This window comes from Bubalus bubalis, chromosome 8 (genome assembly GCF_019923935.1).
Source record: "Bubalus bubalis isolate 160015118507 breed Murrah chromosome 8, NDDB_SH_1, whole genome shotgun sequence".
In the NCBI taxonomy this organism is placed as follows: domain Eukaryota; kingdom Metazoa; phylum Chordata; class Mammalia; order Artiodactyla; family Bovidae; genus Bubalus; species Bubalus bubalis.
Genome location: NC_059164.1, coordinates 24,938,815 through 24,953,296, shown reverse-complemented (window position 1 = coordinate 24,953,296; position 14,482 = coordinate 24,938,815). Strand labels below are relative to the sequence as shown.

Genomic DNA, 14,482 nt, shown 5'->3' with positions numbered 1-14,482 from the left:
AAAGGTCATTCAGAGAACATCTGTATCCTTGAACACACTCCAACCACATCCTGAGAATTCAGCCTCATACTATATTTGGTTTCTTAAGATTTTAGAGTACTGGTCTGAAATAAATTCAGTAAGAGCAAAGGGCAGTGACATCACCTCTACGGGGTAAAGATCAGAGGTCACTCTCTCTCTTTGGATGGTTAAAGGGGAAGGTGGCATCAGAAATAGGAGAGCAGCTTTACCTATTTTTAACTCTGTATTCTGCCTGACAAAAACTGTTGTGTTGTTCAGTCGCTCAGTGGTGTCCAACTCTTTGCAACCCCATGGACTGTAGCATGCCAGGCTTCCCTGTACTTCACCATCTCCCAGAGTTTGCTCAAACTTCACGTCCATTGAGTCAGATATGCCATCCAACCATCTCATCCTGTCGCCCTCTTCTCCTTTTGCCCTCAATCTTTCCCAGCATTAGGGCCTTTTCCAATGAACACAATGAAAAGACAAAAATTAGCAATGTGTATTCCTATGTACTTACTAATTAATACTAAGTATCACTAATGTACTTAGTATATGTGTGCTCAGTTATATGCAACTCTTTGCAACCCCATGGACTGCAGCCTGCCAGGCTCCTCTGTCCATGGGATTCCCAGGCAAGAACACTGGAGTCGGTTGCCATTTCCTTCTCCCGGGAATCTTCCTGACCCAGGGATCCAGGGATCGAACCCACATGCCTTGCATTGGCAGGCATAATCTTTACCACTGAGCCATCTGGAAAGCCCATTAATGACTTCAATACATATTTAATCTCACATTCATTATTATACAAAATTCCTTTATCATCCAACCTCCACTGCCTTTCTTAGCCCCCAAATGGTTGTGGCGGTCTGTGCCATGCTTTGTATATTGGTTATCTATTGCTTGTCTTAATTAACTTTTTGTTTGGATAGAGCCCTTCTGAGTAAGTAGGTCCTTTGGCATTTGTAACTTTCCCAGTTAATACTTTCTAAAATACTTTCTCTCACACAGTACTGTCAAACTGCTACTGCTAAGTCACTTCAGTCGTGTCCAACTCTGTGTGACTCCATAGACGGCAGCCCACCAGGCTCCCCCATCCCTGGGATTCTCCAGGCAAGAACACTGGAGTGGGTTGCCATTTCCTTCTCCAATGCATGAAAGTGAAAAGTGAAGTGAAGTCGCTCAGTTGTGTCCGACTGTTAGCGACCCCATGGACTGCAGCCCACCAGGCTCGTCCGTCCATGGGATTTTCCAGGCAAGAGTGCTGGAGTGGGGTGCCATTGCCTTCTCCAAGTACTGTCAAAGAGCTCTGCACTAATCTGTTCTAAGCCTATGCTGATGATTTAAATCCTTAACAAAACTGTCATCAGAGGGACTGGGTGCCCTTCTTGTAAGTAGGTAACCTACTGTGCTTAAAAAGGTAAAATGTTCCATTTAGAAATGTCTCTGAAGGTTAGCTGGAGGAAAAAAAAGAATTTCTACTTGAATAAACAAACATTTTGAATAACAACTTCTAAGCTATTCAGGTTTCCCTTATTGTACAATAAAAGTGGTTGTTTTTTCTTTTTCAGTTGGGCTGATATGAAATATGATTAAGGCCTTAAAATTTATTGAATGTTATTTCAGCAACCCATATAATTTACAAAATATAAATACATCTCTAAGAAGCCTAATGTTAAGGTTGTAAGGAAAATAAGTCTCCCATAGAAAAGCGACAGAGCAATAGTCATTTTTAAAAAAACTGATCAACTTTGACCCAGTTTCCTCTACTTCCAAGAATTTGTCCCAATGAAATCATTCAAGAGAAATTGTTCTGTGAAGATGCCTATGGCAATATTATTTAAATACCACCTCCAAATCTATGATTACTTAGTTCACTAATACAAAATGCACTATATGTCATCAATAAGTTATAAACATCATACAGAGAAGCAAAAAAGACAAGTGAAAAAGAATTTTTAAGAGTTTCTATGCTATAACTGCAAGTACAGGAAATGTGTCTGTACACAGGTTAGAAAGAGAAGTTGCAAACATAAAAACCGTTGTTTTAGCTCATGGAAATGTTAAGAGTGCCTGCTCTTTCTACCAAGTCCTTTACTGTCATCTCACAATCTTTCCTTTGTGTTTAAATAAACTTACGTGAACATACCTTGAGAGAGAAACGGAAGACTGCTTTAAGACTAGAGTCTTATTTCAAACAGCTGAATAAAACTGTTGGTAACCTAGACGGGATATAAAATGGTCCAGCTACTACAGAAAAACATATGACCATTCCTCAAACAATACAGAATTATCATACATCTGGTAAGTCCACTTCTGAGTAGGTACCCCAAAGATATCTATACACTCACATTCATAGCACCACTATTCACAACACCTTGGAGGTGGAAGCAAACCAAATATCCATCGATGAATAAACGGGTAAACAAAATGTGCAATATACATATAGAATGGAGTATTATGTAGCCTTTAAAGGAAGGAAATTCTGACATAGGCTATAACATAGATGAATATGGAGGACATTATGCTAAGTGAAATAAACCAGCCACAAATTCTGCCCCATTTCAATATGAGGCATGTGTATTAGTTAAATCCCTAGAGTTAAAGTAGAATGGTGGTTGCCAGCTGCTGAAGGCAGGGAGGAACGAGGGGTTATTATTTAACACAGTTGCAGTTTGGGAAGATGAAAAAAATTCTAGAAATGAGTGGTAGTGATGGTTGTACAATGTGAATGTACTTAGTAACACCTAACTACATACCTGAGGGTTAAAATCATAGATTTTATGCTATGTATATTTTACCACCTTCAATTTTTTTAATCGGTTTTATCTGAGGCCCCACAGCATGCAGGGGAGGGGGCAGGGACAAATTCTGGAAAAAAATTAGTAACAAAAAGCATCTGTAAAAGTCATTTATGTAGACGATCAACATACCTGACTACACCTGTTTTAGAACTGTGGTCTTCAAAGGACCATCTAGGACCAGCTAACTCTGCTCTGGTTTTCTGCTTGTCTTATGCCTTCAGTAATCCTAGGTAGCTACTGAGGTCCCATATTTAGATAGAAGCTGAGGGGGAGAAGAAAGAGAGCTAAAGGCAAGAACGGAACTTTCCAGGGCCCCACCAACGAGCAGACTTCAAAGGCCAGATGAATTCAGCCGACTGACCAAAAGGCCGCTTGTCAAGCTGTGACCTCACCGACCTGTCAAAAGCAAGACCCCCAAGGTAAGCAGAGTGGTTTCACCCTCCAGGTGGTGGCAAAGTCCATTCTTCGACATATATTTTAACTCACAGGCAACTCCCTGAAGCCCTTCTCTGCAAAAGGACTCCAAAAGCTGAGTTTCCTGAGGGGAGGGGAGAGAGAAGAGAGAGGAGGGGAGGAGAGGGGAGTAGGGAGGAGAGGCAAGGGCAGGGGAGAAGCAGCCTGGCACTTGGAGCGGGAAGGGGGGTCTGCTTTTCCCCTTTCCCACTGTCTCAAGAGTCATTTCAAAGACTACAACTGTCATTGACTACAATCGTGATAGTGACATTCCAGAAACACTTCAACACGAAAAGCTCTGCCTGCTCTCTTTTTTTTCTTTCTCCCTCTCCCTCTGGGGTCAGGTGGAAGTGTGGGGCGAAGGGTGCTGCCCCTTTAAAATTATCTAGAAAACATTCTCTGAAAATTAATTGCACCTGGCATAGAGAGCCTGGTGTAAAAATCAACTGCTAGCCTCAAACATACTGAGGGCACAACAGCTTTAGACAAACCCCTTTTCTGATCCAGACACCTGGACAACTTGGTCTTTCACCTTATTGTCATCTCCAATAAAACAACTGACATGTGAATGCCCCTATTTGCATAACCATGACGTCTGAAAGTGTTTTTCCCCTAGAAAATACTATGTAGAAACATGATTCTAACTTTCTCAGTACCAGGTAAATGGTGAAACAGTTTCATGTATTCACACAGTGCATTTTCAGAAGGATGAATAAACTTAAACAGGGCTAAACAAATATTTAGAAAAACAGCATGAGGTTGTCTCTCGCTGAAGGAAATGAAGAATTAAAAGCCTGCTCTTCTGGTTTCTTTTTCCTCTGAAAGGTTGCATTCAGCAACATATTCCTGAGGTTGAAAATGTATAACTGGTTTTCACACCAAAATCGCGGTGGCTCAGACACAGGAGCTGAGAGGAATTTAAGCTATATGAGCTGCGATTTCTAGAATGTATAGCCTAAGTTGCTTCAGTCATGTCCGACTCTGTGCGACCCCATAGACGGCAGCCCACCAGGCCCCGCCGTCCCTGGGATTCTCCATTACATTTTTCTAAAACATTTCTCTACGTGAAATACATATACAGAGAACGAGAGAATTTTTTAAAGCTGAGTTTTTGTTTGTCTTTTTTAATAAGTGCTAGGTTTTTGAAGAAAGAAGCTCTAGAGTCTTTAGTCTTCAGTCTGTTGTCGGTCAAGACAGACCCTGATTTGACACGCACCTTCCTCTGAATTCACAAAATGTTTTTGTGGCAAAATTTCTCTGCACACAGGCAGCGGCCCTCCTGTCATCCTAGGATCAGCCAGACCTCAGCAGGTTCAGCAACAGCCATCTGGGACTCAGAGGTTAGTGGCCCTAAAGAGTCATGCTTCTCAGGTAACTGAGTAGACCTAAATAATGCTGTTGCAATTAGAGCACAAACCAAAGCTATGGGTTGCTTTTCTCTGGAACAGTCCCTTTCCACAAAGAATCATTTGTACCAAGAAAAAGTATTCTATTAGGAGATTCCAGAACCTCATGGAAACTTCAAGATGCAACAAAGCAAATGGGGAAAATACAAAATGCTCTAAAGGAAGACAGCATCCAAAAAATCTCACTTCCTTCATGTGTCACAATATCATGGTACAAGTGGGAACATTTTTAGGGTTGCCCTGAGCCCTATATGACATTGAGGGAGAACAGAACAGGTCACCCCAGAAAGTGCCTCTTTGGCATAAAGATCATTGTGCGCTGATTATGTGAGGGGAATCACCAACTGAAACTGCCCACCCTGCTCAGGCAATCACAGAAACCATCTGCATGAGTTATTTTATAGCAGGAGATCCTGGTAAGGAACACGGAACTAACAGGTCACCACCAACCAGAAGAATTCGGGTCGAAAGGTTGGAAGGTGACAGGAGATGTGAGTCCATATGTCATCCCAGAATCCTCCTCGCTGGAATCCATCTTGACTGAGCGACATGTGAGCCTCTGGGAAGGACCCTGAGTCAGAAAGATCGGCCAGAGACAGCCCGGAAACTAATCGCATCACCACAAAACCCAAGACAGTGAGCCGCGTGGCCAAAGAGTCCTCTTGGGCTCCCTTACACTGCTGCTCTCCACCCAGGTGGCCCTTCTCAACAAAGTCTCTTGTTTTGTCAGCGTGTGTCTTTGGACAATTCACTTCTGAGTGTTAGACAACCGTCCAACTCTCGGGACCTGGAAGGGGGTCCCCTTTCTTGCAACAATTATTTTGGAGAAACAACAGACAGGAGAAGCTCTGAAAAAAAGAGTAGAAACTTACTCTTCTGTAAGATAAACTTACATTTAAATCTCCATCTATAAATACATCTCCTTCTCTGCACCAGGAAGAGAAGCATGATTCCAAACCACCAAAACTCATATCAATGGCGCTGGCTTAAAACTGCTGTCAAACCTCATCCTTGTCTACTGTGCCTTTCCTGGTAACTTCCCATAACTGGCTTCCTGACCAACACACACACACACACACACACACACACACACACACACACACACACCTGGTAACTTCCCATAACTGGCTTCCTGACCAAAACAAACACACACACACACACACACCTGGTAACTTCCCATAACTGGCTTCCTGACCAAAACACACACACACACACACACACACACACACACACACCTGGTAACTTCCCATAACTGGCTTCCTGACCAACACACACACACACACACACACACCTGGTAACTTCCCATAACTGGCTTCCTGACCAATACACACACACACACACACCTGGTAACTTCCCATAACTGGCTTCCTGACCAATACACACACACACACACACACACACACACACACTTCCTGACCACCACCACCCCCTCTCACGCACACACACACCTTTCTTTTGCCCTTAGCTAAAGATGGTATTAAGACAATGTCTGGAGCCATCTCAAAGAGTTAATCGTTTTTCTGGGTATTTCCTATATGTACATGAGGTATACATGTTAATAAACGTCTGTTGTTTCTCTTGTTCTCTGTCATTTGTTAAGTGGGGTCTCAGTTGAGAACTCAGGAGAATAGAGGGAAAATGGTTTTTCTTCATCTACAATAGCATGGGAATTGCACCAAGAGAATTTAGCTTTCTTAAAAGATGAGCCAGTCTGTCAGAGGCATGAAAGTACCCACCAACAAAATGCTTTAAAATTCTATATATAGGTCAGCCATTTCTCCTCTTTCTTGGTCTAAAAGCATCAAAACAATTACTAATGAAATATCATATACTACATAAAATATGACAGGAAATTAGTAATTTTTAGTGACAGGAAAGAACTTCTATATTTCCCCAGATAAGCAATTTCTCTTTTAAAAAACAATTTTCACGTGGAGAAAATATTAGACACTGAAACATTTCAAGAAAAGATTCTGGCATGACTACTGGTGCGGGAAGTTAATTCCATGGTTGGATTACAGACTGAAATAGCGACTCAGTTCTATGAACCCAAAGCAAAAAAGAGAATTCCACTTCACTTAATTCATTTATCAACCCTTCCATTACTTTCTTTTAATTCAAACATCCAAAGACGAAGAAAGGTTTCCATACTTTAATTTTTTAACGTAATATACAGAACCACAATACTATTTAAATTTCAAATTATAGGAGATCACATTCAAAGATGCTTGGATTTGACAAGCTGCCGTGACAATACTGAGAAATTTCATAAGAAGGGTTTTAGAATTTGTAAGATAATCAAATATCGTTTTACTACATGGGCCAATGCATTAATAGTAACTTCTTTAAAAAGGCAATCTTTGGGACTTCAAACTATTATAAAACAATACCAAGATTATATATAGATATGCTTTCTGAATTTCTCAAACTCATTTCATTTCGAAGGCTGAAGGTAAATGTTACTCATGAGGACATTCAGGAAATCATTTCTCCTTTGCACTTACCTGTAAAAATCAAAACCTAAACCATACTTTCCTAAAGACACGACTATTTCTAGACTACATTAGTGTGATCAGAAAGACTACTAGAACTAACTTATCACTTTTATATTAACAATATTCACCACATCACTTCTTTCCTAAAAGGACAAAAACTGGGGAGTTTAGATTTCCCTTGTTGAACTTATAATAATCTCATACTTTCTGGCTTTAATAAACTTCAACTCTTTTTTTCCAGTGAGAACTAGCTATACAGCACAGTGCCACATAACAATTATTCCAGTGAGATGTACATTAAGAGTCACAATATGATCAACACAACAGTGCCTTACAAAGTTTTTCTGCAGGTAAAAATGCTAAGAAAGGCCACAGTAGACAGTGCCAGACACTGTGAAAAACAGTAGATTACAGCTACCACTGAGGTTCAGAGGAGACCACAAGTTTCAGATTTGTTTCAGCAATGGAAAAAGAAAAACGTTTAGAGAAACATAAAAATATATAATTCCACTGTCAATAATGTAATTTTTCAGGTACTGTTTCCTTAAACAGGCAAATTAGCTTAACTTAGAGGAAATGTACAAGATCAGCATAGGAAAGATGTTCCTTGTTTTCTCATCAAAGGAATGCGCTGGGATTAGCACGAGGGTCTTTCTGGTTCCTGTATCTGTAGGTCAGCCAAACACCCAGGATCTGGAACGGGAAGGAAGAAAGAAGAAAGAGAAAGTAACAGTTGTGCGTGTTTACTCAGTTGATCCATAAAATAATCTGAACTCTCTGAAGCACTTTGTATTGTGTGTTCAAAGAGGAAGAGATTTCTTTTTAAAATGTAGTAAGTAACCCAAATTAGATGCCCTAAGAAAAACCGAACATTAGGGCAGGCCTGCTAATGACGCTCGTCCACACCATAATCCTCAGAACCTGTGAACATGTTCTCTTACACAGTAATAGGGACACTGCAGACAGGACTGCGTTAAAGCTTGTGAGATAAAGAGATCACAAGAGTGAACTCTGTGATGTAATCACAAGGGCCCTTGAAAGAGGGAAGCAGGAAGGACAAAAACCAGAGATAGAGCTCAAAGGCAATGTGACAACAGAGGCATTAGCAAGGAGAGTCAGAAGACGCCATGCTGCTAGCTTTGAAGATGGAAAAATGTCAAGTTGGAATCGAGCCAAGGAGCGCAGGCAGCCTCTAGAAGGCAGAAAAGGCAAGGAAACGTCTCTCCTAGCGCTTCCAGAAACAGTCTCCACTTTAAGCTCCTGACCTCCAGAAGTTTAAGACAGTAAATCTGTGTCACTTTAAGCTACTACAAGTGTGATTACTTATTAGAGTGCAAAAGGAAACAAATACAAACACTAACTTGTCTTAACAGCTAAAATATCGTATGTTTTGCTAATTCAAACAGAGTTCAGTAAAAATTAAGCAATAACAAAAACCCTGCAATAAATACATTTTCCAATACAGATCATAAAAAATGTAATTCCTACCTCTCCAAAGGTGGAGGGATGTATACTTTCAGAAAAGTAATTAAATAGTGATTGTCACATTTCCCACACTATGTTCACTAATGAGATAACCAATAGAACCTATTATTTTTTAAATTAAGAAATGTGTTCATTCTGGTGGTCCTGCTACCTCAAAGCTGATTTATTTAAAATACTCAAAAATTCTTAGACAAAATTAATGGGACAAAATGAAATTCAAATTATATTTCCATATTTCAGACCTAGGCCAACTTTTAATCTAAATTTTGTTCGTTCAACTTCATAACTACTCATTAGCTGTTGAAACTCAGAGAAGGCAATGGCACCCCACTCCAGTACTCTTGGCTGGAAAAGTCCCATGGACAGAGGAGCCTGGTGGGCTGCAGTCCATGGGGTCGCAAAGAGTTGGACACGACTGAGCGACTTCACTTTCACTTTTCACTTTCATGCATTGGAGAAGGAAATGGCAACCCACTCCAGTGTTCTTGCCTGGAGAATCCCAGGGACGGCGGAGCCTGGTGGGCTGCCGTCTATGGGGTCGCACAGAGTCAGGCACGACTGAAGCGACTTAGCAGCAGCAGCAGCAGCAGTTGAAACTACCTCTAGACAACAGTGGTTAATCCAAAATTTTCTCCATTTACCACAGTAATAATTCCCAAGTTACTGTAAAACTCTTGACTGGCGGAGGAGTTCCGTGGTGGCCTAGTGGTGAGGATTCTGGGCTTTCACTGTCACAGCCTGGGTTCAATACTTGGTCAGAGAACTGAGATCCCACAAGCTGTAAGCATGGCCGAGAACAAAAAGGAAATTCATGACTGGCAACGTTTATATAGTTGTTACAACATCTAAGGATGTAGGGGCTGCTGGTTTGTGAGTTGAATCAAGGAAAGATAAGTCTAATTTAAGGAAGTGGAAAGTCTGGTTTGCAGTCTGTATGACGAGGCTGGGATGGGGGGAATTTACTTAAACATACAAAGAGTACTTTGCGTCTAGCTCTGTTCTTCACACTTCACAAATTCATACCATTTGATCAAAAACTCTATATGATAGAAATTGCCATTATCCTCATTTTACCAATGAGGGAACTGAGGCATGGAGAGGTTAAATAACTGGATAACAGTCACCCAGGTCATGAGCGCTAGACCCAGGGTTCAAATCTGGGGTCCATGCGTCTAATTCTTTTGTTGCTTGAGAGAAGAATCTGATGTGCCATTCTCAGGCTAACAACATTCCATCTGCCATTTCAGCCGCATTCATATTACAGGACTGAAATCCTTTCACATGGAGTTAACTTCTCTACCATCCTTCAACCTGCCTGACCATCATTTCCCTGCCCGTGCCTCAGAAACACGGGCACACAGGGAACTTCTGGTTAGAAGTTTTGAGATTGTTAAATACTTTTATTATCAACCCAGGATACAAGCTGATAGTGCAAGTTACAGTCCTTAGGGGAAACAGGGCCATCGAGTTAATTAAATACTTGTAACCTGGAGCCATATTCTATCAAAGTTTAATTCCTCCAATTCAACTGTGACAAAACAAGACCTCTGTGTCCCACTGCCAAACCACCATCTCCTTGCAACCAGGGAGGACGTGACAGGGAGGTCATGTCCAAAATACAGAAAGATCCAAGTTGGATAATTATGTATACTGGATTTTTAGACTACAAAGGTGCTCATGATTTAAAGATTTTTAATGGCAACTTTGACTAGACCTGATCATGAACTCTGCTGATTCTAGAACCTATACCCAGGACATGGTAGGTCATCAAAGTACAGTTTTATAAAATGTCTATGTAGACTGTGCAACAAGTGTGTCCTTTGCTATTTATTTTTATATATATTAAATGTAGAAAGATGTAACATAATATGCCAAATTATTAATGTTGATGATTTGAGTAGGTAACTTCAGTTAGTAGATCCAGTCTTTCAGCTTCACAATTTTCTGTATTTTCCAAAAGTTTCTAAAAGGATATGCACTAACTTTTAAAACTTTTTTTTTTATTTTAAATCAATGTTTCTTTGATGGCTTAAATTTATTTTCATGTGTTACAAATAGTTCAAATGAATCCTATTTCTTCTATGACAAGAAATCATCAGCTAGTTAGACTCATCCCTTCAAGTTCTGAGAATTGCTGATTCTGTGAAATACTGAATAAAAATTTAAAACGTGAGACAGTGGATACATCCAAAAAATATCAGATTGGATAAAATGTTATTAAACTCTCTAGTTAGGTTTCAAAAGGAATTGGTGTATAAAATATAAAGAAGGATTCCATGAAAGAACACTTGAGAAATCTAAGACCCATGAGTTTATACTGTTAAATAATTAGTATTTTAAAAAACAGTGGGGGCTGGGAGGAATGAACAGAGCACAGAGGACTTTTAGGGCAGTGAACATACTCTGCATAATACCACAATGACGGATATATTTGTCTGAACTCATAGATTGTACAACGCCAAAAGTGAACCCTAACGGAGGTTATGGACTTTGTGTGCCTATGGTGTGCCAGTGTGGGTTAAGTGTGACAAATGCGCCATCTGGTGAGAAGTCGTGATGGTGGGGGAGGCTGTGCATGGGCGGGAGGGGCAGGGGGATCCTGGAAATCTTTGTTCCGTCCTCTCAGCATCATTGTGAACTTAAAACTGCTCTAAAAATACAATCCTCTTTAAAAAAATATGCATAGCTGAAGGCAGTGTGATCTGATGAGAAGAAAATGGAGCTGCTAAAAAGGACTAAATTCTCAAAATATATCCCAGATATAAAAAAGAAACCATGTGGCAATATTCTGATAATCGTTGACTCTGGCTAATGAAGCATATTCAGATTGGTCATTTTGATTTTTTTTCCCATCTATATTTTCAAGTTTTTATGACAAAAATCCAATTTTCTTTTAAAGGAAAGAGGAAACAGAATTGTTTTCAAGTAGCATATGAATTTTCTTGGATCAATGCCATGACCGACCCAGAAGTAAGATGGCTCTTTCCTCAGAAAAAGTAAAATGAAAAAGTGCTTAGATTAGAAAGGATGTCAGGGGAAACTTCCTTAAAAAAGTGAATACTCAGCTTGGTCTTTATCTCCACTTTGATCATTATAGCTAAGAGTGGATTTTTCATTCTTGAAGGGAAACAAAAATTGAATTGGAATAAAATATGTAAAATACACACACACATACATGTATATAATGTGCTATCTATATTAATTATACATTTTATACATATGTATGTATACATCATATACATAAATGCAATACATGTCACACACAATTAAAATGAAATCTAATATGTAACATGGCTACTGTAGTTGAAAGCACCATATTGTACAATTGAAATTTGCTGATACAGTAGAATTTAAATGTTCTCACCAAAAAAAATAGGTAAATATGGAAGGTAATGGGTGTGTTAATTAAATTGATGGGGGAATCTTTTCACATGTATAGTGTAGCGTAGCAACATTAAGTCGCTCAGTTGTGTCCGACTCTGCGATTCCACGGATTGTAGCCCACCAGGTTCCTCTGTCCCAGGGATCAAACTCGGGTCTCCTGCATTGCAGGCAGATTCTTTTACCATCTGAGCTACAAGGAAGACCTTCCACATGTACACATACGTCAAATCATCGTGATGTACACTTTAAATACCTTACAGTTTTGTCAATTATACCTCAATAAAACTGAGATATATGTATGTATTTTTATATTTAGTTGTACAGAGAGAAATAAACTTCTAGGCCCAAGATGAAGCTGCTATAACATCCAGGGCGCCACATCAGCGAGTAAAAATACTTGGGTAACTTCTGCGTCCCTGTAACTGCTCCGCTTCACCAGAAGGGCAGTGTATTCGGCCAGCCAATCCCCAAAGGCCAAGTGAACTCTAGACCTTCTCCTCCCAAACAAGACTGACTCTGTGACCCCAGCTAACCAGATATTTTTTTATTAATCTCTTCCTTATTCTTTATCCTATAAAAGCTCCTTGCCTTCTGCCTTATTCTGCAGTTCTCCAAAAGACTTTCCACGAAGTGTTAAAGTTTGTTCATATCACCTATAGTATCTACTTTAATCATTTTTAACATATATAATCAAAATGAGAAAGGCCTTTCTAAACATACAAGTCGACTGGGTAAACCATATAGGTAAAAGCAATAAACCTAACTACATAAAAGTAACATCTATAAATTTTTTTTAAAAGTCATAAAAAAGTGAAGTCAATGCCCAAGAAATTGCAAGCAGAACAAGAAGCCAAGCAGAGTGACAGACAAGAGGAAGAGGGGATGGGAGGGAAGGGAGGAAAGAAAAGCAGAACCACCACCTTCTGTGTGGCTGCTGAGCCCCTAGCCCTGGGCCCTCCTTTCTAGACACTTTCTTGGCCCTGTGGCCCGCTCTCCTCATCTTTTAAAAAAATTTCCCCTTTTTGGCATAGACTGGGTCACAGGGGATCCAAAGGGCCTTGACCAAGACAGACTTTAGGCAGGCAACTGACAAAAGAAGAAATGCCAGTGGTCCAAAAACACATGAACTTATTTTCAAATTCACTAGTCACATTTCCAAAAGAGCAAACAGAACTGTAATACTATTTATACCTATTAAACTGGCAAGCATCTTTTAAGATAAAAATATCAAGAATTAGTGCTTGAATCAAAAGTTGGTAGAATCTCCCCCAAATGGCCATTTGGCAATATTTATCAAACTCTTTTAAAATGCCCACATACTGAATGTGTCATAGTTTACTTTTGGAGGTGTACTCAAAAAAGCTAGAGAATATAGATAAAAAATTACATACAAGGAAGTTAACCATGGAATTACTTATTATAGGGACATACTGAAGGGGAAATTGAATATCCAAGAAATTAAATGACAGAGTGAACTTCAAATATACAAAACATTTAATATTTTTCTGATTTTCTTTTAAAGATAAATGCTTATTCTTAAAATAGCCTACCATATATTTCTATAGTTACGTGCACAATCTCACCTAATAGCATTACTCTATACATGCTACTCTATTATATGTCTAAAATACGGGAGTAACATGAGCAATTAACACAACAATCATAGGGGTCCCAGCATCTTTTTTTAAGTGGGCATAACATGTACAATTTACTCATGTCTACAAACCAGTAGCTAAACACACAGCACCTGCCATATATCAGGCATTATTCTAAATATTGCAAGCTTTATTAATATATATACTAGCTCCTTTAAGTATCACAACAACTCTATGAAATAGGGGCTTTCCGTTATTATGCCTGTTTGTAAAGATGAAGAAACAGAAGCACAGTAAGAGAAAGTAACTTGCCCAAGGTCAAATAGTTAGTAAGCAGGGTAAGTAGGTTTCTAACCACACAGCACATTTTTTAACTATTGGCTCTTGTCTAGTAAACTCAAATTTAACCAGCTCCTTATTGGAAAACACAAGCTGGCCCAAAGGTCCACTGTTACAAACAATAAACATTCTTGTGTATCCATTTTACAGAGTTATATTAACATCTCCATGAAATAAAGCACTGCAGGAAGAATTTATGAATTAAAGAAAAAATTTAATTTTACTACGTATTGACAATTCAGATGCATCAAAAATGTCCACAGTTATCAAGCATTCAACAAAGATAATGAGGAATTCTGCATTCTTCAAAGATTACCAAAATAATATGTATGTGGTTTTGCTTAGACGTATGTCAATAAAATAATATGCTAACATAATATAAATATTATATACATAAGAAATTAATAACAGTGGTTACCTACAGATTTTAGAAGGCTAGGAACAAAGGGGAGTGAGGGATGGAGTTGGAAGGTAATTTTCCAAAGTAAACTTTTATGTAAACGTATGTGTATATACTACAC

The 14,482-nt window shown here is 39.3% G+C and overlaps 1 protein-coding gene across 2 annotated transcripts in view; it reads right to left on the bottom strand.

The window, feature by feature from the left end:
• Positions 1–6,800: 6,800 nt before the first annotated feature.
• The window catches only part of TSPAN13 (tetraspanin 13), an 86,593-nt gene continuing 78,911 nt past the window's right edge, over positions 6,801–14,482 (bottom strand). For both annotated transcript variants that reach the window (XM_044946507.2, XM_006057035.4), the window contains one exon: positions 6,801–7,851. In XM_044946507.2, the coding sequence (XP_044802442.1) occupies positions 7,777–7,851 (75 nt within the window). In that variant the 3' untranslated portion in view covers positions 6,801–7,776. The remainder of the gene's footprint in view (positions 7,852–14,482) is intronic.